Consider the following 24079-nt stretch of genomic DNA (forward strand, 5'->3'; position numbering starts at 1 on the left):
AAGTTACTCATTAGCAGCATCAACATGCATTTCTCATCAACTCGGGGAGAGTTCAACCTGGATTAATGACTGGGACACATAGTGTAGACACTGTCACCGGAAGTTCTCCCATATGTCTAACCTAAATCCTTCCTGCCACAATTGAAGCCCATTTCCTCTCATTCTGACTGTCGTGGGAGACGGAGTCAGTTGGTCACCATTCTCTGCTTAAGACCCATCACCTACTTGACTATGGCAGTCAGATTGCTCCTCAGCCTTCCTCAGGGAGCCGTTCCTCAGGGACCCATTCAGGCCGCTGTTCAAGGAGCTGACACCTGTCCCCGGCTTCTTTCTCTGTGTGTGAGAGTATGTGCAGCACAGCACTTCCTGGTTCTAGCCCAACCTTTCCCCCCAGGGAGGCTGGAGGGGACCCTGGCCCATCTGAGGAGTCCCTACTCCCAGGCTCTGGAGCTACAGAGAGGGAGAGCTGTGACCCCAGCACCTATCTCTTCCTCACTTCAAGTCCTGGGTGGAGGCTGGGACCAGAGATCAGAGGTCATGTGGAAAAATGAAGGGAGGTCAGAGTTTCTTCCAGGAGATGAGTGGCTGCAGCAGAGCAAGGTGAAGTGCATGAGAGGACACGGAGGGGTCAGGTGCAATGTTGGCCTTGATGCTGAAGGGAGGCCAGAGCCAGGAGAGGAGAGTGAGGGTTGAGCAGGTGGGTGGGGCTGGCGAGAGCTTCCCACCTGTCAACGTTTACTGAAAAGAGAGGTTTCGGGGACAGGTGGGCTGTATGCTGGGGAGGGGACAAGAGCAGAGGACAGTGGAGGCTATCACAGTCAGGGCAGAGGCTAGTGAGTGAGAGGGAAGAAAATCCTTGGGGCAGAGAAACGGGTCCCAGTTAGAGGGCCGAGGGGGCGCCTGAACCTTTACCTTCAATTCAGGCTCTCCTCCCCCATCCCACCCTGTCCTTCAGCACGGTTGGCAGAAGGTTGCCTGTTCTCAGCAATGTCTTTGCCCCGTACCCTCTGTTCTCTAGCCCTGTGAGCCCTCTCAGAGTTCCTCTCTGTCCTGAGAGACCCGGCAGGAGGCAAGGGCGGGCTGGGCAAGGCCTGCAGCCTGAGGGTCTCCACGTAGCGGCCTCCTGAGCCTTCGCTCCCTTCCCCGGGGCCTCCCTCCTCATTTGTAGGGTGGGGGCAGGAAGGAGTTAGGGAAGGGGAAGCCAGGGGCTCTGGGAAAGTTGCCGTGGAGGCTGCCATAAACCCCGGACTCCTCTGTGGCTGGAAATACCCGCGGCATGGCTCCTGGCCCTAGCTCTCCAGGTTTCCCCTGGGTTTGGCAAATGAAGCCAGGGCAGCTGCCAGGTCACCACCAATGAAGGCCCTTGCTTCCAGCCACCAGGTCTCTGCTCTGCCTTCCTCTCTCTCCTTCTTTCCTTCTAACTATCACACAGGAGGCCTAGGGAGCGCTTCCTTCCTACACAGTCAGAAGAGGCTTCCCAGGTCAGGGACGAAAAGGTTTCTCAGATCAGGGACAGACCCTCAGCTGCTTCTCTCTTGGGCCCATTGTCTCTTCAGGCCAAAGCTGTTCTTGTTGAGAAGGAGAGGGCTCAGTCCAGAGCAATTGCCCCAGCCCTAGGCACCATCTGCCCTGGTCTTCTGAGAAGGTAAAGGAGACAGAGAATGGGGCTAGCCCAGGCCTGCAGGCTTCTGGGAGCCTGGCAGAGAGAAGTTGGGAAGCCCTCCTGATCTTATGGGGAGCCAGAGCAGGCACTCTGACTCATGTGTAATGGCCTCACCCACTTGGACATCCTTTCCTTGGGACATTTGGGTCATCAGTCATGAGCCATATACCAGGGACAGCCCAGCCCAGTCTGTGTGCCCTCTTGCTGATGCATGGAGGGCTGAGACTCCTCAAAAACCAGGGCTGTTCAGAAGTTGACTTCTCCTCCCAATGCCTCTGCTCCGAAACCCCACTGTGAAGGAGGAAGGGTGAGAACTAGAGACCTAGGTTGGGCCCTGGCTGGAGGGTCATGTGGTCACGGGCAATTGGTTCTTCCAAACCATCTCTATCCAAACCCATTCTATAAGCTCTAGACTTCTCCTTTCAGTTGAGAACCTTCTCACCCTCTTCTCACAAAAGACCCTCACAGGGCCCTTTCCAGTGGAGGCAGTCCAGTCTCCTTTCCATGCCCCACCTACCTTCCTTCTCTTTGTTTTCACCCTCTGCTCCTTTGCCTCATCCTTTATAACTGCCTTCAGTTCTCCTTTTTTCTGTTCTTTTTTCCTGGAACTCATTTGCAAATGCATAATCAGTTGCCCTCCCATCCTTTATCCCCATTGCACAAATAGGAAAACTAAGGTGTAGAACCATAGTTAAATTACAAGTCCAAGACCATATGGTTGAGAAGTGCCAAGAGCCAGGTCGGTGTCACCCTTATTTACCCCACTCCACCTCAACCCTCCTGGGTTCTGTCATGGAGATTCTTCAGAACCCAGTGGCTATCAGCACACATGTCCCAGGTGCTACCCTTTCCTCCTTCTCACAGGGGCTCTCACATCTTATCATCGGCCACTACATTGTCTTCCCCCTGTGAAGCCCCCAAATAAGTCTTGAAGGCCACCACCAAGTCATCATCTTCCTCTCCTCCACCAGCTTCAGGCCTGTCCTATGGGAAACCCGTTCTGTCCCGCGGGAAAGACCCAGAGCAGGCAGTTCCTTGTAGAGACTCCAGAGAGAGGTGACCGAGGCCCCGCGGGGCGCCGCCTGCCGAGCGGGAATCCCGGCCCTAACCGCTGGCGCCCCTCGAGGGGAGGGGCGAGGGCGGAGGTGGTTCTGCGGCGGCATCTGTCCCAGGCGGGCGGGAAGCTGCTGCATTAAATTGTAAAATCGATTTATTGACCGGCAGGTGCGAGCAGCGGCAGATGGAGAGTAGCGCTGCTGGGGCGCATCTGCGGGGAGCGGCGGCATCGATCCCGGCCCCCCTCCGAAACCCGTCGGTCCTGGTCCTTTCACGTCGGCTCGCTCCCAACTGCAGGGCCAAGGTCCGCGAAACTGCGGCGCCTGAGCGGCTAGGGTAACTCGCCCCCCCTCCCCCACCCGCCTCCTGGCCTCGGGGCTCGGGCTGCGCCCCCACGGCTGCCAGGCCCTGCCAGCCCCACTGCCCCAGTTGGCACGCGGCGGGCCGGGCTGACGCGTGGCAGCGCCCTGCGGCAGATGAGGCACGCGCCGGCCTCATTTCAATGTGAATGGATCGAATGGAGCAGCCATGTGGCAGCAACAGTTTGCAAATCTCCCCGCCTTCTGTGCAGCTCCCCGGCCGCCGCTCCCTGCACGTGGCCCCTTCTCCGCAGCCACCGCAGCGGCGCCCCTCAAGGCTTAAGCGCCCCGCCCAAGCCAGACTAGTTCCCCGACCCCTGGACCCCCTCGGCGGGCGCTGTCCCCCGCCCCTGTCGCGCTCCTACCTGGGCGCAGGTCTTCCCGCAGAGAAGGCTGTCCCGGGGGTGGTGTGCAAGACGGCGCTGGAAGCCGGGACGACGCGCCGCCCCCTCCCACCGGGTGGGGGCGCGAAGGCTACCGAGTAGGGGAGGGGGCCTGAGGCTCTCCTCGGTCCCAGTCGCACCCTAATCACTGGGGGTCAGCTTGGGGGCAAGGCTTCAAGACAACTTTGCCCCTCCGGGCCCCAAGTGCGGGTCTTGCCTGCTGGGGTCACCGTGTACAGCAGCCAAACGGAGAGGACAGCCGAAGCCAAAGGTTCCTGGGGTGGAGGCTGTGGTCCTTGCCTGAAGCCAGGCCTCGACCCTCCTTGGGCTCCAGACGTTGGGCAGTGTTGTGGATGCTGGTGGGGATGAGGAGCCGTGGACCCTCGAAGGCCCCAGACAGTCCAAGGAAGCCCAGGTCCCTGGGGCCTTGCTTCCACGCCCCCTCTCCAGAGCGTGGCCCAGCATCTGCAGAGGAGCAGGGTCCACACACATGCTCGTGGGTCCCAACCCACTGTGATTTTCCTCCTCTGACACCCTCACAGCCTCTTGCTCCTGAGAGCCCCCAGGACACGTTTTGGGCTACAAGTTCCAAGTGGGAGGAAAGTGGAGGAGCCCCAGTTGCAAAGTCTTCACATTTTTATTTCTTGCCCACAAAGCCACCCGCCCCTGCTCAGCAAATGTGAGCAAAGCTGGACCCTAGCAGACTGGAGTGGGTATTTAGGGCCAAAGACCACATCCTAGAGTCCTAGGGGAGTAAACGAACTTCTGGGACAGCACCCCTTAGCAAATAGGTGCTTCCTGAATGCCTTTTGATGAGGAAGATAATTTAACCCTTTCCTCTACAGGTCAGAGGATTTTTATTTCTTGGATCCTTTGCAAGAATTATTGACTCTGAGGATAATGATGATGTTTGTGTTTGATCCTTGACTGTAAAGTGCTTTTAGGCGCATTAGTCCGGATGTGTAGAGGGATGGAGAGTGTTCTTCCAATACTGAGCAAGATGTCTCCAGTGGGACTGGATGTTTCCCTTGAGTGTCAGGCTAGAGCCAGAGTCAGAAAAGGAGCCAGGTTTTTGGTTTTGTTTGTTTTTCTTATTAATGAACTCTCATGCCAGGATTTTTGGGTTGAAAAGGACAGAACTAGATAGGGCTGGATACCACCTCAGAGGAAAGTGAGGGGCACTCTTTGGCACCCTAGGCAGGACTAAGGGACCCCTGGGTATGGGCGGAGAACCCACTTGTCAAGATCGCTGGGAGGCCAACCCCGGGCTCCCCCTCCCTCGGGCCTGGGGACTCCGCCTGTCCATAACCTACATTAACTCTGGAGCGCAGCCTGGGCCCATCTGCCGGCCCCCGCCCCACCTCGGTTCCCCACGCCAACCCGCTCGCGCCAGATGGTGGCTGGGAGGGGTGGCCGTGCGTGGGGGACCCCGGAGCCCGTCTCCTCACCTCGCCCCTCCCCCAACCCACGCTCCCAACCTCTTGTTTCTCATCCTTCTCCCCCAATCCTGACTACCACCCTCAAGTTTAAAAAAAAAAAAAAAAAATCAGATCATACTCGATCTGGGCAGCTGTTGGGCTCTGCGCCGTGCCCCCGCCCAAGACTCCCCCGGGCCCGCGCCGCGTCCCTGCTCCCCCCGCACCGATCTTATCGCCCGACGACAGCCATAGCTGTGCGGGCGGGCTGACAGCTGAAGCCACAGGGCCCCGCCGCCCTCAGCGTCGCAGAGGGAGAGCTCTCCCGCACCCCCGACACTGGGAGAAGCCGGCCCTCCGGGGTCTAAAGCCTCCGGGGATCACGCCGGTTCCGGGAAAGCAGCTGCACTGCCGCCGCTCTGAGAAGTGGGGCCACCCAGGGAAGACGCGAAGGCAAGACGGGGGGAAGCCGCCAGAAACTCAAACGAGTCCGCGCGCTTCCAGTTCCAACCTACATGTCACCCAAGGAGAAGAGGACCCGGGTCTGCCGGACCTCGGCCCCTCACCTGGACTCTGGTGGCTCGAGCCAACTCTGAAGCCAGCAGAGTTCCTCCCTGCCCCAACGGAGCGACAGGACGCGGGGGCCGGGGCTTGAGGCTGTTGGGGTGGGGGGAGAATGTGGGCGCTGGAGCTGACGCTAAACTCAGGTGAGAAGAGGCGCTGAAGGCGGAACCAGACCCTTATTACCATACAGCTGAGGACGCGCCCCCCTTCTTCTCTATTGAGGACCACGCCCCCTTACCCCCAGCACGGGGACCGAGCGTCTAGGGACTGGCACGCGCCGAGCCCAGGCGGGAAGCAGAAGGGAGGAGGCAAGCGCTGGGCACGCCCCCTGCAACCGGGGAGGGAGATGCCCACCAGGTGGAGGAGCCGAGCCCCCGAGCCTTGGACGCTCGGCCCCTCGTCTAGTCTGCACTGGCCACAGAGATGTTAATGCGTCCGCTGGCTTCCCTGCTGTGCAGGGTGGTGGTAGGGTGCTCGGGCAGGTGGACGCTCACAGGTTGGGGGCCGACGACGTCAGGGCTCCCGAAGCTCTGGGAGGGTGAAGGAGATCCGAGTCCTTCAGCGCTGGTTTCGCTTTCTGAGCTTAAGTTCCCTTTACCTGCTCGAGGGCTGCAGGTAACTAACGCCGGCCGTGGACACACCGCCCACGGGACTCCCCAGTGTCTCCGCCCCCACTACCATCCGGGAACCATTAACTCATCTTTCGCCCCATTCCCCCTGGTCCTCCCCCTAGTCCTCCCGAGGCCAGTGTCTCCTTCTGCAACCCCGCAATCGCGGAGAACTGGTCACCTCGGCAAGCTCTGAGCTGGGGGACCCAGGAGCTGAGTGAGAGCGGCCCAGAGGGGCGGGGACCTGTGCCTGACTGGCTGGCGGGGAGGGGGGAAGGCGGGGGCGGAGGCCCCTCCGGGCGGCGCTGGAACTGTAGCAGCTAGAGGCCCGAGGGGAGGGGAGAGTGACCACGAGTCTGAGTGACAGGCGGGTGAAGAGAGGAGCCAATATATATAAGGAAAGCTCGGGAGAGCGCAGGTTTCAGTAGCGGCGCTGAGCGCGGTCAGTGAACGCGAGGCCAAGAGCCGCAGCTCAAGTCGCCTCAGTGCCGCGTACCCGGACACTAGCTTGCTTACAGCACCAGGATTAACCCGAGGACACGTCCTCAGAGCGGCTGCCACCCAGCCGCCCTCACCTGGATTACCTACCGCGGCAGTTGGAGCGCAGTTAGCGCGAAGGAGAGGCGGAAGGAAAGCCCCGAGCGGAGCCTGGCTTTTCAGGGACCCCTCCGGCGGTGGGACGCACGGGAAAGCTTCCTAGCCCGCGGGTGGAGAGAGCGACGCCCCAGGGGATGGCAGTCGCGTCCCGTCGCGCCTCGGGCTGGGCGCTACTGCTGCTGGTGGCACTTTGGCAGCAGGTAACGTCCCCACCACTCCCTCCCACCGCGCCCGGGGCCTGAGCCCCGGGCGTCCACCGAGCTGACCGCTCCCCTTCTTCCTTCTCTTGGTCCCTGTGCAATAGCCCGCGGCCGGCTCCGGAGTCTTCCAGTTGCAGCTGCAGGAGTTTGCCAACGAGCGCGGCGTACTAGCCAGCGGGCGGCCGTGCGAACCCGGCTGCCGAACCTTCTTCCGCGTCTGCCTTAAGCACTTCCAGGCGGTCGTCTCTCCCGGGCCCTGCACCTTCGGCAGCGTCTCCACGCCTGTGCTGGGCACCAACTCCTTCGCCGTCGGAGACGACAGTAGCGGCGGGGGACGCAACCCTCTCCAACTACCCTTCAATTTCACCTGGCCGGTGAGTACAGCGTTGGGAGCATTGGGAGGTCACGAGAGAAGGGGGCTCCGTGGGAACAAACCCTCTCTCTAGATTTCCTCACTCCCTCCAAAAAAAGGGGGGGGGCACTCTTTTCTGATCCTTCTTTCCGACTCTTTCCTGGGACCTCACCCTCCTGTAGGCTCTCACCAGTCTATCTCTTCCCAGTTCTACGTCCGATCTTCTCCTAGATTTTGGGGTACGATTTTCATCACCTGCCACCCCGGCTATTCCTCACCTCCGAAAGACTCTCCCGTATATTACCCCTTCTTTCAACTCTCCTCCTACCCGGGATTCTCTCGCCTTCCCTGGTCGCGCGCGCTGCTGAGCGCAGACCCGTTATGTTGACCCGGGTGCTGTAACTGTATCCTGCAATTAGATTAATTAAACCGGCTGCCGAAAGGCACCCCCACCATCCCCTGTTCATCTCGCCATCTCTCTGTCTCCCCCCGCCCCCTCCTTTCTGTTCCCAGGGTACCTTCTCACTCATTATTGAAGCTTGGCACGCACCAGGAGATGACCTGCGGCCAGGTGAGTAGCTCGCTTCGCGGCCACAGGGGGGCGACAGGGCGCAGCGCTGAAAGAGTTAATCTGTAATAGGCGGGGGAAGTGCAGGGTGGGGGGTGGGGGGCAGGACGCTCGGCTAGGCCGGGAGCTGCGCCCCGCGCTGGACGCTCGGATTCCGCCCGCTGCCTGGACTCTGAGCACAATTGCGTTTCCTGCGGGTTATTTTTGGCGTGGGAACGCGGGGAGCACGGCGGTGAGAAAGGCCGAAGCTGCCAGCGCCGCTGACGGGCCCCTTCCTGTATTTTACACCTTTAGCGAATTCCGCTCCTTTGGAAAGGGAATAATGGCTTTGGGATGTTGTTCTGACACAGAGGAAAAGGATATTTCAGCAGCACAACAATTCTCACTTTGAAAAGGAAAAAGAAAAGCATTACCCATCTTTGAGGGCAGAACCCCTGAATGGGCATCAGAGGACCGTTTGCTCCCAAGGTCCTCAAAGGCCTGGAGAACTTTTCTTTTTTTTTTTTTTTCCTTTTATCCCCTCATTTTGACCTCTTTTCCTCTTTCCCCTGCCTATCTGCCTCCAGAACACTGGGATATCTTAACATCCTTCTATTGTCCCCTTTTTGAATGGTATCAGGCCCTCTGCACATGCACATACAGAGCAGCTAAGCAGTGGGACCCTTGGGTTCCTCTGGCCTGTGCTTGCTGGCAGGTGGGGGTCATCTGGACAACTGGTTTGATCCAGCAGTTGCTGGCACTCTTGGGGACTGGCTGCCCTTCCTTGACCCGGCCCTCTGCCCCTTCAGAGGCCTTGCCACCTGACGCGCTCATCAGCAAGATCGCCATCCAGGGCTCCCTAGCTGTGGGCCAGAACTGGTTACTGGATGAGCAGACCAGCCCTCTCACAAGGCTGCGCTACTCTTACCGGGTCATCTGCAGTGACAACTACTATGGGGACAGCTGCTCACGTCTATGCAAGAAGCGCAATGACCACTTCGGCCACTACGTGTGTCAGCCAGATGGCAGCCTGTCTTGCTTGCCCGGCTGGACTGGGGAGTACTGCGAACAGCGTAAGCAGCCAAGCTCCCACCTGCCTGGAGGGGGGTCCCCGGAACAAACACAGTGGCATCTTGTCGTCTGCAGTCTGCCTCCCTTGGAGAGCGGTCTGGGTTGTCCACTCACTGGGCCTCAGGAACAGCTGGGGATGCTTAGGACGGGCTTGGACTCTGCCCTCTCTCTTCTTAGCTTTCCTCCCCATCATGCTAAGTCCACAAAGACCCCGTTATTGCACTGGATTCTCCTTCCCTGTGCCATTATTTCTCTTTAAGTCATCCATGGCTCCCTTGGGAGGCCAGGAGTGGGAAGTGAGCCCAGGAGAGCTGGGGGCACCCCCAGGGCAGGAGAGGGAGAGTAGGACTTCAGAGTCATTGGCATCCCGCCCTCACCCAGCCCTGTTTTCTTTCCTCAGCTATCTGTCTTTCTGGCTGTCATGAACAGAACGGCTACTGCAGCAAGCCCGCAGAGTGCATGTGAGTAGGGGACCGGAAGCTGTGAGGGGGGAGCCGTCCCCTGGCCAGGCCCTCACCTCACCCCCAGCTTGTCTTTTGTTCTACAGCTGCCGCCCGGGCTGGCAGGGCCGCCTGTGCAACGAATGCATCCCCCACAATGGCTGTCGCCATGGCACCTGCAGCACCCCCTGGCAATGCACTTGTGATGAGGGCTGGGGAGGCCTGTTCTGTGACCAAGGTGAGTCAGGGCAGAGAGAGGGGATGGGCTGGGGGTGGAAACCAGAGCTGTCACCTGGACCTTTCTACTTGATGACTGCTGAACTTTCCCATCATCCTTCAAGGAGTTTGGGACTTGGAAGGATCTTAACAACTGGCTTAACATGAGCTTGGTGGGTCCTTCTTCCTCGGGTGCTAGGGAGAGAGGGTGGCTGGAGAAGCCAGGAGGGTGACAAGTTGGCAGCCTGAAGGTGGCCTCATAAATTCCAACAAGGCCAGAGAGAGGGGTGCCGGGCTCAGTTCCTCTTTCTACCTTGTAGTTACCTATTAACCCCCTAAGTGTTTGCTTACCTGCCAGGGCTGTTTGAGCAGCTCTCCCCTAAACAGCTGTCTGGTGGGGTGTGCCCACGGGCTGCCCCGAGGCTGTGGGTGCGGGGGACCTCTGGGCGGAGTGACATCTAACCGCCTTCTCGGTGGGGCAGAAACAGCCTCCCTTGTTCTCCCCAGTAGCACTTGCCAGGCAGCTGCCTGAGCCCACAGTCTTCCTGGTGTTCGGGGGGCCGGTCACTCTTCGGGCTGTATGGGGGTCTGCCAGCCCCAGTGGTGGGGGAGGGAGCCTTTTCTCCTTCATCCTCATAGCCAGCTGCAGCGCGTTCCTCCCATTTTTCAGGGTCAAATGGGGTGGCTGCTGCCATGGAGCCACCAGCATAGGCCTGGGTAGGGTGGGCAGGACGCTTGCCAGGATAGAAAGAACGTGCCTGGGCCCTGACTTGCTGGCAACAAGGGGCTTGGAATTCAGCCCCTGTATTCTTTGTGCATGTGTGTGTGTATCACTTTGTCCCCGCTCCACTCCCCTCAAACACACACACACACACACCTGGTTCCTGCCATGTCTCTTTCCTCTCCCCACATTTGCTCCCAGGTGACACAGTCATATACTCGTCTTATTCAAACATAGCCCTTACAGTCCCTGTATTTGCACTGTCTGGTTCTCCCTCCCTGTCCTCCCCGAATAAGAAAACAAAGACTTACATTTCAAAATACCCCCGTAACACATTCCGCTTTTGAAAAAAGCCTGGTAACCACCTATCGTGGCTCTAGCCTTCCCTCTACTCTTTCCACCTATTGAAATTGCAGCCCCCTTCCAGGCTTACCTCAGCTGCCCCTCCTCCATGAAACCTTTTCTGACTTCCTCCTCAACATGTGGCCTTGCTGTCCCCTCCTCTTCCTTACCTTTATGTGTTTGTGAGCTTACCTGCAGGAAGGTGTCCAACGGTGTTTTTTCAATTTTGATTGATTGCCCTCCTCAGATGCTTCGATATACATGATTTCATTGAGAGAAGAAGAAGGGTATTTGGACCTGAAAGCCTGGGTTGAAGTGCCAGGTCCAACCATGGACAACCATGGAGCCTGGAGGTGGAGACCATTTTTTGGCTTTGCTCAGTCGGTTCCTGTCTCCACAGATCTCAACTACTGCACCCACCATTCCCCGTGCAAGAATGGGGCCACGTGCTCCAACAGCGGGCAGCGGAGCTATACCTGCACCTGTCGCCCAGGCTACACTGGCGTAGACTGCGAGCTGGAGCTCAGCGAGTGTGATAGCAACCCCTGTCGCAACGGAGGCAGCTGTAAGGTGAGGCCTAGGCCAGCCCAGAAAGGCAGAGCTCTGGCCAGGTGGTACCCGGGCATCCCCACCCCAGGCGGCCAGTGAATGTGCAGCCATGGGGGGGCACTATGGGCAGGTGGGAGCTGGGTCCCAGCCATGAGTCCCTGCTCCCCAGGGTTTGACTTTGGCCCCTTTATGCTCTCATTCCAGGACCAGGAGGATGGCTACCACTGCCTGTGTCCCCCGGGTTACTATGGCCTGCACTGCGAACATAGCACCTTGAGTTGTGCTGACTCCCCGTGCTTCAATGGGGGCTCCTGTCGGGAGCGCAGCCAGGGGACCAGCTACGCCTGTGAATGCCCCCCCAACTTCACTGGCTCCAACTGTGAGAAGAAAGTGGACAGGTGTACCAGCAACCCATGTGCCAATGGTGCGTCCTGTTGTCTTGCTAACCTGATGGATCATTCCTGGGGCCAAGAAAGCTTCCTGGTGAGGGAGGGTCACAAGAGGAGGAGAGAGGCCTTGTGTGTCATTCTGGGCAGGCTGAGATGGATCTGTATCTGCTCTGGATGCTGAAGAGCTTGATTGATCATCTGGGTGGCTTTGGAAGAACAGCAGGTTAGCAGTGGTTGCAGGCCATTGGAGAGGAAGCGGTATGCACACTGCCTGGCTTCCATTCCTATTCCCATGTCCTGACCTGGCTGGGGTGGCCTCTGACCCTCCCCAAGAAGTCCTGGCTAGAGAAAGGGACTTTGAAGGCCTCATGTCCCTCCTTGAAGGAGGCTAGCAGGTGAGGGCCCGGCTCATGGAGGCCTCACCTTGCCCCATGGCTATGGGGAACCCATAACCTTAAGGTGTCTGGAGTGTTCAACATTTTGGGGGGCACCAAGTATGTTGTCTTTGTTCTTTGTCTCCTTGGTCTACTGGTCACCATCTGGGAGACAGGCAGACAGGACTGTGCAGGGGAGAAGCCTGGAGAGGAACCGGAAGGGCTGAGATGGAATCTGCTCTCTGACTAGTCACTAGTTAACTCCCTGGAGCCAGTTTCTTCATCACCAAGTGGGAAAATGTACTACCCATCCTCTGTCTTTCATGTGGTTGTGACACTTAAGTGAAACGATAATACATTTATTTGAGCATTTATTATACACCAGGCATGGGCTCGTGCCTTCATGCATTATTTTACCTAACCTTCGAAAGACAGCCTATAGCATTCTTCTCTAATTTAACATCTGAGGAAACTGAGGCTTAGAAATAAAATGAAGCAACAGGTGCCAGATCCTCAGTTAGAGAGAGACAGCTCAGATTCAAACCCAAGCATATCTGCTTGATTCTACTGTAAAGCTCTATAAGCAGCCAGTGGTTTTTATACATGAGCCCACTGAGGCGTAGAGGACCAGGGTCACCCTCAACTTGGGGTCTCCTGACTCTTCATGCAAAGAACTCTGTAGCGGGATCTGTACATGCTGGCTGTGTCCTGGAGGCAGGAGGACCTGAGCTGGGAGCTGGTTCCTAGGATGGGGCACCCTCTGCTCCGGGGAGTGGGTGGGTTTCCTGGAGATGGCTGACTTGTGGCCCGTGTGTATCCATAGGGGGCCAGTGCCTGAACCGAGGTCCGAACCGCATGTGCCGCTGCCGTCCTGGATTCACTGGCGTCCACTGTGAGATCAACATCAGCGATTGTGCCCGCAGCCCCTGTGTCCATGGTGGCACGTGCCATGACCTGGAGAATGGGTTCATGTGCACCTGTCCGGCCGGCTTCTCTGGCCGGCGCTGCGAGGTGCGGATGCCTGCCGAAGCCTGTGCCTCGGGACCCTGCTTCAACGGTGCCACGTGCTACACTGGCCTCCCTCCTGACAACTTCGTCTGCAACTGCCCCTATGGCTTCATGGGCAGCCGCTGCGAGTTCCCCATGAGCATGCCCCCCAGCTTCCCCTGGGTGGCCGTGTCCCTGGGCGTGGGGCTGGTGGTGGTGCTCGTGTTACTGTGCATGGTGGCAGTGGCAGTGCGGCAGCTGCGGCTCAGGCGGCCCGACGGCAGCAGCAGGGAGGCCATGAACAACTTGTCGGACTTCCAGAAGGACAACCTGATCCCCACTGCCCAGCTCAAGAACACAAACCAGAAGAAGGAGCTGGAAGTAGACTGTGGCCTGGACAAGTCCAACTGTGGCAAACAGCAGAACCACACATTGGACTATAATCTGGCCCCAGGGCTCCTGGGGCGGGGGATCCTGCCCGGGAAGTATTCCCACAGTGATAAGAGCTTAGGGGAGAAGGCGCCACTGCGGATACACAGGTAAGCAGCACCTGGAGGCCCAGGGGCTTCCCAGGGACACACCTACAGTCCTGCCTAGGCTCCCCCAGGACAGGTGGGAGGCTGGCCCCAGGCCCTTGACTGCTTTTAAGCAAACAGGGGCTCTTGCCACTGACAGGCTACAAATCCAATAAGATTTCTTCCAGGCTCCTTTTATCCCTCCTTCCCATTCACTCATTCATTCATTCACAAATGTCAAATGTCCACACTATGTCACTTGTGACTCAAATTCCCCCCCAGCATGGCTTGCCTCCAGTGGCAAACTGGCCTTTTCTGGACCTGAGACCCTCTGTGGCTCTCTCAAGGCCTGTTCCCAACTGCCTACCAGGCTAGCACTGGGTATCCCCAATCCCTGTGTCTTTTCCTGGAGCCACCTTGGCCAGTTCCCTTTGGCTCTCCAGGGTCCAGCTTAGTGCCCCACCTTCTCCAGCCCTCTGCTCATCTTTCCCTCACCGGCGTGTCTTGTGTTCTCTCAGTGAAAAGCCAGAGTGTCGGATATCAGCCATATGCTCCCCCAGGGACTCCATGTACCAGTCTGTGTGTTTGATATCAGAAGAGAGGAATGAATGTGTCATTGCCACAGAGGTGAGTGATGGGCCCGCCTTCCCTTCTAGCATGTGCCCTCCTGCCTTTAGGGAATGAGAAAGTGGCCTGGTTACTCTAGACCCCCGGGGCTGCTCCTGAAGGGTGGGTCGGAACCCCTCCTTGGCAGGCCTGGTTCAGTGGCCGTTGGATCTCTGCTGGCCTCGTTGCCACAGAGGGTGTGAAACAGGAGCCGCGGTGGTGAGCCAGCCCGGTCTCTTCCTGCTGTGTTAGTGCTGGGCTGGGCGGCCATGGCACCTGGCCAGCTCCCAGGAGCTGCTTCCCAGCTGCTGGTGGGTGAGGGTGGTTGCCTTGGGCCCCTCCTGCCCCTACTCACTGGCTTCCTTCACTGACCCTGTCATGGGCACAGACTTCCAGGCATGGGTATGTGTTGGGCCGCAAGACCAGGAGGGCTGCCCCACCTCCTCTTCACCCCACCTGCCTCACTGGTTTCTCCCAGGGAGGCCCAGGGCAGCCGTGGAGGGGGTGCTGGTACCCCAGGGTAACCCACTTTCTCACTTTCCACATGCCCCCCAGGTATAAGGCAGGAGCCTCCCCAGGACATCCCAGCTCCACCCCAGCAGCTGGACCTTCCTTCTGCATTGTTTACATTGCATCCTGGATGGGACATTTTAAATATGCAACGTGCTGCTCTCAGGAGGAAGAGGGAATGGCATGAACTGGACAGACTGTGAACCTGCCAAGAGATGCAGTACCCTTCCACATCTTTGGGTGTCTGTCTGGCATCAGATTGGCAGCCGCACCAGCCAGGGGAACAGAGGAGAGGAGAGGTGCCACTTGGACTCGCCCTGCCAGCAGTGGCCTTCAGAGGGCTCCTTGGGGCTCCAGTCTATTTTCCAGAGGGAGGAGCAGTGGTCCCATGAGGCCTGGAGATGCTCTGGCTTCCACTGGCATCTGTGTTTCCAAAAGTGCCTTGGCCCGGGCTCCATGGCGACAGCTGGGTCCAAATCAGAGAGGAGAAAGGAGGCCAGTAAGGGCAGGACCATCCGCCAGCCGGGAAGCCACCTGGTGCAGCTCTTGGCAGGAGTGTCCCTGCAGGTGAGGTGAGCTCCCGGAGCAGAGAGGAGGAGCACTTTCTGCCCCATGCTTCCAACGACTGCATGTGGGCCTTGCTCCTGACATCACCCCATCCTCTCCCTGGCCTGGGCTCTCTGGGTAAGGATATTGGTAAGCCTTCCCTGGCTTCCACAGCCTCTGGCCCTGGATGCCTCAGGCTCCTGTGAGCAGATGGGGGAGGGCCTGCCCCTCTTCCCAGCCAGGGGCACCAGGCCTAACTGGGGAGCTCCGGGCAGAGATGATGGAAATTCTGGTGAGGGAGAAATTGGGTGCTGTGGACACCCAGATCCTTCCCTCCTTGAAGCCCATTCCAACGGCCTCGAGCCTGGGCTCTGCCCACACCCACTACTGCCCCCGGACTACCCTTGAAGCCGATCTTCAGAAATCAATAATATGAGTTTTTATTTTTTTTTGTAGTTTATTTTGGAGTCTAGTATTTCAATAATTTAAGAATCAGAAGCACTGACCTTTCTACATTTTATAACATTATTTTGTATATAATGTGTATTTATAATATGGAACAAATGTGTACAGGAGTTTATTACTTCTTGGGTCCTGTCTTTGTGATGACAGAGTGGGAGTCCTTCTGACTCCCCTTCTCATGTTTCTGCTGGCTTCCCCCCACCTCCCCCGCAGGACTCCCGGGACCTGTGCATGCACTTGGGATTGGCCTGCTGTGCTCCGGGCCCTTGTCCTCTTCTAGTCCTTGGGGAACTTGGCTTCACCCATCTAGTCCCCAGCCTGGGCCAGCCTTCTCTGCATGACTGCTTGAGGTTGGCTGCAGCCCCCTCTTGCTCCCACCATTCCTTGGGGGATATGCCCCCTGACCTGATTCTACCGCTCTTTTCTCTCTTAGTCTGAAAAGGCTTATGGACACCCTAGTCAGCCTGGGAGATACAGGAATTCACGGGAAGGAGACAATCCAGCCAGTCTTCCTCTCTTCAGAAGGAGTCTCTTGTCAGAGCACCGGGTCTCTGAACCACGATAATGTCTGGGCCCTTCTTCCTGCTGCTGCAGGGTTTTTGATGGACTGGCACTCTGCTCTTTTTTAAGCCTTGGCCAGGCACTGGTCTTTCTGCCAGGGGATTTGCCCTGGGCCTGTCCTCCTTGCAGCTGGGCAAGAGAGCTGGCGCACTGCGCCTGTTCTGCCCGGAGCTTCTAGAGTTTACTGAAGACTGTAGAGAGGGGATGAGGAAGAGGAGGGAGGCTTCCCTGAGTCCAGTTTCTCTGGCTGAGGCACTATTTTTTTGACGGAGTTTCCAGTCTCAACTTCATCGCTAGCTTCCTCTAAGGCTCAAGATGGTCCCTAGAGTGCCACAGTCTTCTCTCTACAGCCACAAACATATCCCTGGAGGCCAAGTGATGAAAAATGAGCCACCGACAAAAAGCTGAGCAGATGCTCCTAGCTCTCAGGCTGTCCAGTAAAGCAAAATAGACCCAGCAGATGCTCCCAGTGGAGACCAAGTCCATGCAGCGCTTCTTGCTTCCCTTGTCCTCCTTCTCCCTGACACACAGCATACTCACCCCTAATCTGGGTACTTATGCCTGATACAAGGGAGCGAGAGATCAAGGCTCGTCCACACTCACCCAAGTGCACACGTTCCACACCTCACCACTTCTCTCTGTTCCCCTCACTGCACACACAGGGTATCAAACAGGAAAGCATTCAGGGAACCGTTCCCACAGCCCGAGCCGGCAGCAGGGGGAAGAACAACACGACCTCACTCTTCCTGCCCAAAATGAAACAGGAAAGCAGCTCCCGGGCCCTGGGGGGCGGGGGAAACTGGGCTGGGACACGAAGGCGAGATGACGAGGCTCCCATGTGGGGGACAGGTAGGACACCCGCGGGCCTGCACGTCCACACCACGGTGTTGTGCTGGGCTGCACGGGCTGCCAGGTCCTCAGAGAAGGGAATCCTGAAGGGGAGTTGGCTGGTCAAACCCACTCACCCGATCTGATACCGAGCCAGCTTTCTGGGGAAAGAGAGGATCGCTTCATGCACTTGGTCTGGGCAGCTTCACCCCGTAGCTTGTGCCAGGTTCTACCTCTACTGACATGCGCCAGGCACTTGGGGTGTGAACAGGCCACAGTGGAAGCCCTTCTTTCTCTGGGATGTCCAGGTCACTCCCTGAGGGTTTGGCCCCTTCTCACAGGTAAGGTACCCAAGTTTTTCCTGATGGAGTGTTCATGTGTACACGAGAGGCCCCAGGCTTGGCAGACACAAAGCCAGATGAGAGCTGTGGACTCACTGTGAAGTGTTCTTCATGGCTTATCAAAACACCCATGCTTAATCTGCACTGGCATTTCACAAGAGAATTCAGAGCATAGCAGTTCCTTAGCCTGGAGGCAGTGTCCCGTCTAAAGGAAGGCCTAACCCACGGTGACTTCCAGTTCTGAGGACAGTGGCTTTTACAGGGCTTACTGGCTGGTAACCACCTGGATATCACCGGTGGGAGGAGAGGTGGGGAGAGGCTGTGAAGAAGGGTGGTTCAGCTAGGGTTCCCTCTCCTGCCTCAGAGCCAGATTGGTCAGGGGATAGAAAAAAAGGACAGTGGTTCTTACCTCGCCCCTCCTTTTCCCCCCTCCCCCGCCCCGTCCCGGGCTAGATGAGGCCACTAGACAACTCAGGTTGTGCGGCTGCTCCACTCCTTACGAGGACCCACAAGGGTCCTCCTCCCTGCCACTCTCTCCCCGCGGGTCCGCAGGATGACGACCCAGCCCTCCGCCCCACGTGGCCCGCTGCATTCCGGGAAGGGATGGAAGTGATTCACTCGGGGAACTGTGAGTGTCCCTTCCCGGGGAGAGGATGCGCCTGGAAGGTCCCAGTGGCCTTCCCCAAGCGGTCGCGCCCTCCCTCGCGCCCAGGGCGCACGGCACTGCTAGATCCCGGCCGGCCTGGAGCCCGGAGCGGCGGCGGAAGAGGCAGGTGCGGCGCGCTGGCCCGGGTCAGCCCTCCACCTGCCGCAGCCCCGGGCGCCCCGGAGGTCCCGCGGCTCCGCGCCCCCCGCCCCCCGCCCTCCCGAGCTCTTTGTTACAGCCCGACTTCCTGTTTGCGGCCTCCCGACCCCGGCTCACTTCCCGGGCCGGGAAGCTGCCGAAGGCCGCGACTTTCTCGGAGACTCCCCGCCCGCTCGGCTCCGCCTCCTGCAGCCCCGAATCCCGCCCCCGGCCGGGGAGCCCGCGTCGGGCCGCGGCCGCGGGAAGCCAGTGTCGCCGGCGGGCCATCGGGCGGGACTGCCTGGGCCCCGTTGCCCGGCAGCAGGGGGCGCTGAGCGGCCGCAGGGCCGCACCTGGACCGGGACCGCGGTCGCTTCGCATGGCTCGGGGTCAGCCCTTCTCTGCCCTGGAGGTCACCACGACGAGCCGGAGGAGGGGGCAGCCCGACGCGAGTTCAGTGTCGTTTTTGTCGCGCAGAGCTCCCTCCAGGCTTCGGCCCCCTAAGCAGAGAGAGTAAACTGGAGAAAGCTCAGCGCGGTGCTTTCCCCTAACTATGATTCAGCAGTGCCTGAGAAGCGAGCCCATCCCCAAACTGCGTTGTTCTTGCAACCAGCGCCCTCCCCACTTCACGGTCCTCTGGGCCATTCCTGCCCGCATCTTGAGTGGAAGGAAACGGGGACCGGCCAGAAAGGACCCCAGGTTTGAGCTGGGAGGCTGAAGCTCCTTCCCGGACCACCTGTCATTGCCAGGTGACCTGGGACAATCCATGCATTTCTTCATTCCTTCCACACTAATTGAGTACCTTTTATATGCCAGGCATTGGCAATAAAACATGGTCTGTACCTAGGAAGCTAGGCGTCTAGTTAATTATCTTTAACCTCTCAGAGAATCGCAATACCCTGTGTACATTACCACGAGGTTGAAATGAGTTAGTGTATGAAAATATTTGTGAGCAACAAGTCCATCCCCCCTCCCCCGCCACCCCAAGTAGGTTAATCTTTTTTAAATTAATGCCAGCAAACCACTTTGGGAGTTTTCATCATCCCAGTCCACAGGATGGGGGAGAGGTGCTAGAGAGGAGCTTGGAATCTGGTTGGATAGTCCCAGCAGTAGCCCTGGACCAAGGAGGCAGCTGAGATGCCAGGTTGCCTCCACCATTTCTTCTCTTTGTGTCCCTGTCTTTAAGGAGCATCACTAGTCTAGGTCAACCTCTGATGTGGGTAGTAATGGCAGAGAGATCTGGGCTGTGGGAAGTGACAGCAGGACCCCAAGTCCTCTAGAGTTTCGTTCCCCTTGGAGATCCACCACAAGTGGCTTTTAGCCCTGCGCTTGCTAGTATTCTGGCCAAGAGTGGGCTCAGCATGTTCCCTTCATCCCCAAAGACCCTCTCAGGCCATGACGCAGGGTCCAAAAAAAGCCAGCTGCAGCTGCAGTCAGAGCCAGGGTAACTAGCATCTCAGGAGTCTGGATTTAGCAACAGGTCGGCCCTGGCCCGTGGCTGTCCTGTGTCATGGCACCCCCTGCAGGGCAGAGCCAAAACCCTGCCAGGCAGGGCGGACTGTCTGTCTCCAGTGATGCCTCCTCCTGACTCATGCTGGAGGCAAAGCAGGCCCTGGCAGTTAGCAGACAGGTGTGTGCCCTTGACCTGTCCTAGGATTGCTTTCCCTTTCCCACAGAGGCAGATATTCGGGCTAGGCCCTTCCTACTACTCTAGGATGTTCAGTTTCACTTCCATCAGTGACTCCCTTCCCTCAGTGCTTCCTCTTCTAGCTCTCTGATAAAAGAGAACTAAAGTGTTCTGGGATCTCCTGCCCCTTTGCAGTAGGCACCTCAGGTTATTGTCCCAGGTGCTGTCATTTAAAGCTTTACTTCCTTGGCTCTCAGAGTCTGTCCCCACAGTCAGGCCCATTTTGCGTAGGGCTCCTTTTCACTTCTAAAGCCTGGTGCCTCCACACCCCAGCATTTCTGTGGGATCTGATGTTTGCCTCAGACCCCATGGTCTCCCCTCTTTGCAGCTCTGTGACTCCACTGAAGTGGTCCCCACTGTTGTTCTTCTCAGCCCTGAGCCAACCACTTCCTGCCACCACAAACTACACCTTTCTTTTTCCTTGGAATTGGAAGAGAGACCCCACCATCCCTGTTCTCTGCTGGAGCCCTGGCCCCTCCCCTTCCAGGACTAAGCCCCACGTCTGAATCTCCCAGGGTATCCTAGCAGCTGTGTCTTCCTCCCTCCTTGGCAACTAGAAATGGGCAGGGAACCAGGTTTTCCCACTTACCCATACACCCCTCTTCTAGGGCATGAGTGACCCCTTATAGTCCCTGGTTTTGTGGGCAGGGGACCAAGTGGCCTTGCTTCCCTTGGCTTTGGATTCAGTTGGTATAACCAGCAGAGCAGCTGTCTTCTCCATTTCTCTCCCTCTTCTGAGGTGGACTGTATCAAGAGTTTCAGCTCCTCCTTCCCATCCTTCTGCCTAAGAGTTGGTGGGATCACATGGGTCAAGGACCTGAGGATACATTTATCTCTCATAGGTCTGCAGGAGATATAGCCCCTAGTAGAATGTGGATTATTAATTTATTTATTCATTCATTTATTTAAGCATCACCCCACTTCCCCCAAGCACACAAAGAAAATCTCCCTCTTTGCTCAAGAAACTATTCTGTTAATAGCATGCTTGGATTTCTTTACACTAATAATGAAATATCAGAGAGAGAAAGCAAAAAACAAAATCTTGTGTAAAACTGTGTCCAAAAGAAATACCTAGGAATAAACTTAATCAAGGAGGTGAAAGACCTAAATGCTGAAAACTTTAAAACATTGATAAAGGAAATTAAAGATGGTTCAAAGAAATGGAAAGATATCCCACATGCTTGGATTGGAAGAATTAATATTGTTAAAATGGCCATACTACTTAAAGCAATCTACACATTTAATGCAATCCTAATCAAAATACCCATGATATTTTTCACAGAACTAGAACAAATAATCCTAAAATTTATATGGAACCACAAAGCAACTGCTAAAGCAATCCCAAGGAAAAAGAACACAGCTGGATGCATAACCCTCCCAGGCTTCAGAAAATACTACAAAGCTACAGTAATCAAAACAGCTTTGAACGGGCACAAAGACAGACATGAAGATCAATGGAACAGAAAAGAGAGGTCAGAAATAAACCCATATACCTACAATAAATTAATGTATGACAAAAGAGGCAAAAATATACAATGGAGAAAAGACAGTCTCTTCAGGGAGTGGTGTTGGGAATGCTGGACAACAACAACCAAGGAAATAAGAACGCTCCCTCACACCATACACAAGAATAACCTCTAAATGGTTTAAAGACTTAAATACAAAACATGACATCATAAAACTCCTAGAAGAGAACATAGGCAAAACATTTTGGACATAAATCATAGCAATATTTTCCCAAGGCTAAAAGAAATAAAAGCAAACATAAATAAATGGGTCCTAAGCAAACTTAAAAGCTTTTGCATAGCAAAGAAAAACATCAATGAAATGAAAAGAGAACTCAATCAATAAAAGGGCAGAAGATCTAAATAGACATTTCTCCAAAGAAGATATACAAATGGCCAACCAGCACACGAGAAGATGCTCAACATCACTAATTGTTAGAGAAATGCAAAGTGAAACTACAATGAGGTATCACCTCACACTGGTCAGAATGGCCATCATCAAAAAGTCTATAAATAATAAAGGCTGGAGACGGTGTGGAGTAAAAGTAATACTTTTTTTTTTTAGGAACACTTTTACACTATTGATGGGGAAGTAAACTGGTGCAGGCACTATGGAAAACAATATGGAGATTTCTTATGAAACTAAAAATAGAGCTACCATATGATCCAGCCATCCCATTCCCGGGCATATATCTGGAAAAAACAAAAACTCTCTTTTGAAAGGATACATGCACCCCCATATAAATAGTAGCACTATATACAGTAGTCAAGACATGGAAACAACCCAATTGTTGATCAACAGATAACTAGTTTAAGAAGATGTGAGATATATGTCAGTTCAGTTCAGTTCAGCCACTCAGTCGTCCGACTCTGTGACCCCATGGACTGTAGCATGCCAGGCCTCCCTGTCCATCACCAATTCCTGGAGTTTACTCAAACTCTTGTTCATTGAGTTGGTGATGCCATCCAACAATCTCATCCTCTGTCATCCCCTTCTCCCACCTTCAATCCTTCCCAGCATCAGGGTCTTTTCAAATGAGTCAGTTCTTCACATCAGGTGGCCAAAGTATTGGAGTTTCAGCTTCAGCATCAGTCCTTCCAATGAATGTCAGGACTGATTTCCTTTAGGATGGACTGGTTGTATCTCCTAGCTGTCCGAAGGACCCTCAAGAGTCTTCTCCAACACCACAGTTCAAAAGCATCAATTCTTCGGCACTCAGCTTTCTTTATAGTCCAACTCTTACATCCATACATGATTACTGGAAAAACCATAGCTTTGACTAGATGGACCTTTGTTGGCAAAGTAATGTCTCTGCTTTTTAATATGCAGTCTGGGTTGGTCATAACTTTTCTTCCAAGGAGCGTTTCTAATTTCATGGCGTATATATATATATTGCCTGTGGTCACCCAGATGGTAAATGGTGGAACTAGGCTCAAATCTGGACAAGCTGGCATTAGAGCTCATGTATGGGGAGATTTTTCATTCCTCTGGAATCAGCAGCTTCATAAAGCAACTTCTCCATTTAGCATAATAAATTCACACAATCCCCGGGCTCCTAAGATACAGCCTTCCCTTGTTTCAGATAATGGTGCCCACTAACACCAGGAGTTGATTACAGTGACTGGAATGAGGAGAAGGAAATTAGAAGTGACCGCTTGAAGGAACAATTAAGGAAGGATTAATTTGGAAAAGGTTCAGAGAAGGAAGCCACCATGTATGCATCATGTGCCAATCATGTGCGACTCTGCAAGGTGGAGGCAATACTCTCTCATCAGCTGTTATGAGCTGGTATCTCTGTGGGTATGACGTCTGTAGCCCCACCCTGAGGGGATTTTAGGAGAAGAGATGGGGTGGTTGCTGCCAGTGTTGGAGAGGAACTGGATGAGGTGGGTGGTTTACTGCCTGGGAGTGTCCCACTGGGAGGGAAAAAGACAGATGTGGGAAAGGATAAGCAAGGACTGGAAACAGCTCAGACAATTTCCTGGGAAGGTGGTCAAGACCTCTGGGCCAAATTTTGTGGGGGTTCCTATTTTGAAATGGCAACCCACTCCAGTATTCTTGCCTGGACAAAATTCCATGGACAAAGCAGCCTAGCAGGGTACAGTCCATAGGGTCGCAAGAGTCAGACATGACTGAGTGACTAACCCTTTTACACACTATTTTGAGAGGGTCAAAGTTAAACCTGTGTCTCACAGGATTCTTCCTTCTCTGAACTCCAGGGTTCCCTGGCCTTTTCCAAGAGCTTCACTTTTTCTGCCTACCTTTTCAGAGAACTTTCCATGTGCCAGGACTGTGTTGGTTTTCCTGGGCCTTCAGAAATGACATCTGCTCTCTGGGAGCTCTCAAGTTCTTAGGAGGCAGGATGTCAAAAGCTCATTAACAAGGAGGCTCTGGGGTTGGACTGCCTGCCTTGGGCTCCAGGCTATACGACTTGCTGCTGCGTCACTGTAACAGGTTACTTAACTTTCCTATGTTCCAGACTGCTCATCTGTGAAATGATATTTACCTCACAAAGCAGCAGAGCAAAATCACTTAGCAAACTGCCTAGCTCAGGATAAGCACTCGATACATGTTTCTGTTATAAGCATGAAGTGGAAGGGACAGAACTGAGGTAAGGGGTCTGGGAGCACAGAGGAGGGAGTGACTAACTGTGCTTGGAGCAAGAGCTGGTCACTGATGAACTCTTCAAAGGAGTTATTAAAGCCTAGGGCTTTTTGGAGGAAGTCATGGAGAGTTGAGGAGAGTGGGCATCATGAAGATATTGCCAAGGTGATTCTGATATGCTATATCAGAGAACCATTAACTACTTAGCCAACAGAGAACCATTAACTACTCTTTAAAACTAAATTTATATTGTTAAAAGTTACATTTCATAAGCCTTGCAAAATAGAGAAAAGAAT

General features: G+C 55.5%; 1 protein-coding gene across 1 annotated transcript; it reads left to right on the top strand.

The window, feature by feature from the left end:
- Nucleotides 1–6433: 6433 nt before the first annotated feature.
- Nucleotides 6434–15580, top strand: DLL4 (delta like canonical Notch ligand 4). The gene is made up of 11 exons (XM_065940457.1): nt 6434–6845; nt 6950–7219; nt 7711–7768; nt 8554–8817; nt 9216–9276; nt 9363–9493; nt 10935–11104; nt 11288–11507; nt 12670–13372; nt 13867–13975; nt 14510–15580. Exons 1-11 carry the CDS (start codon nt 6780–6782, stop codon nt 14513–14515), a joined length of 2058 nt encoding a protein of 685 aa, XP_065796529.1. The 5' UTR covers nt 6434–6779; the 3' UTR covers nt 14516–15580.
- Nucleotides 15581–24079: the final 8499 nt, after the last annotated feature.

This window comes from Muntiacus reevesi, chromosome 7 (assembly GCF_963930625.1).
Source record: "Muntiacus reevesi chromosome 7, mMunRee1.1, whole genome shotgun sequence".
In the NCBI taxonomy this organism is placed as follows: domain Eukaryota; kingdom Metazoa; phylum Chordata; class Mammalia; order Artiodactyla; family Cervidae; genus Muntiacus; species Muntiacus reevesi.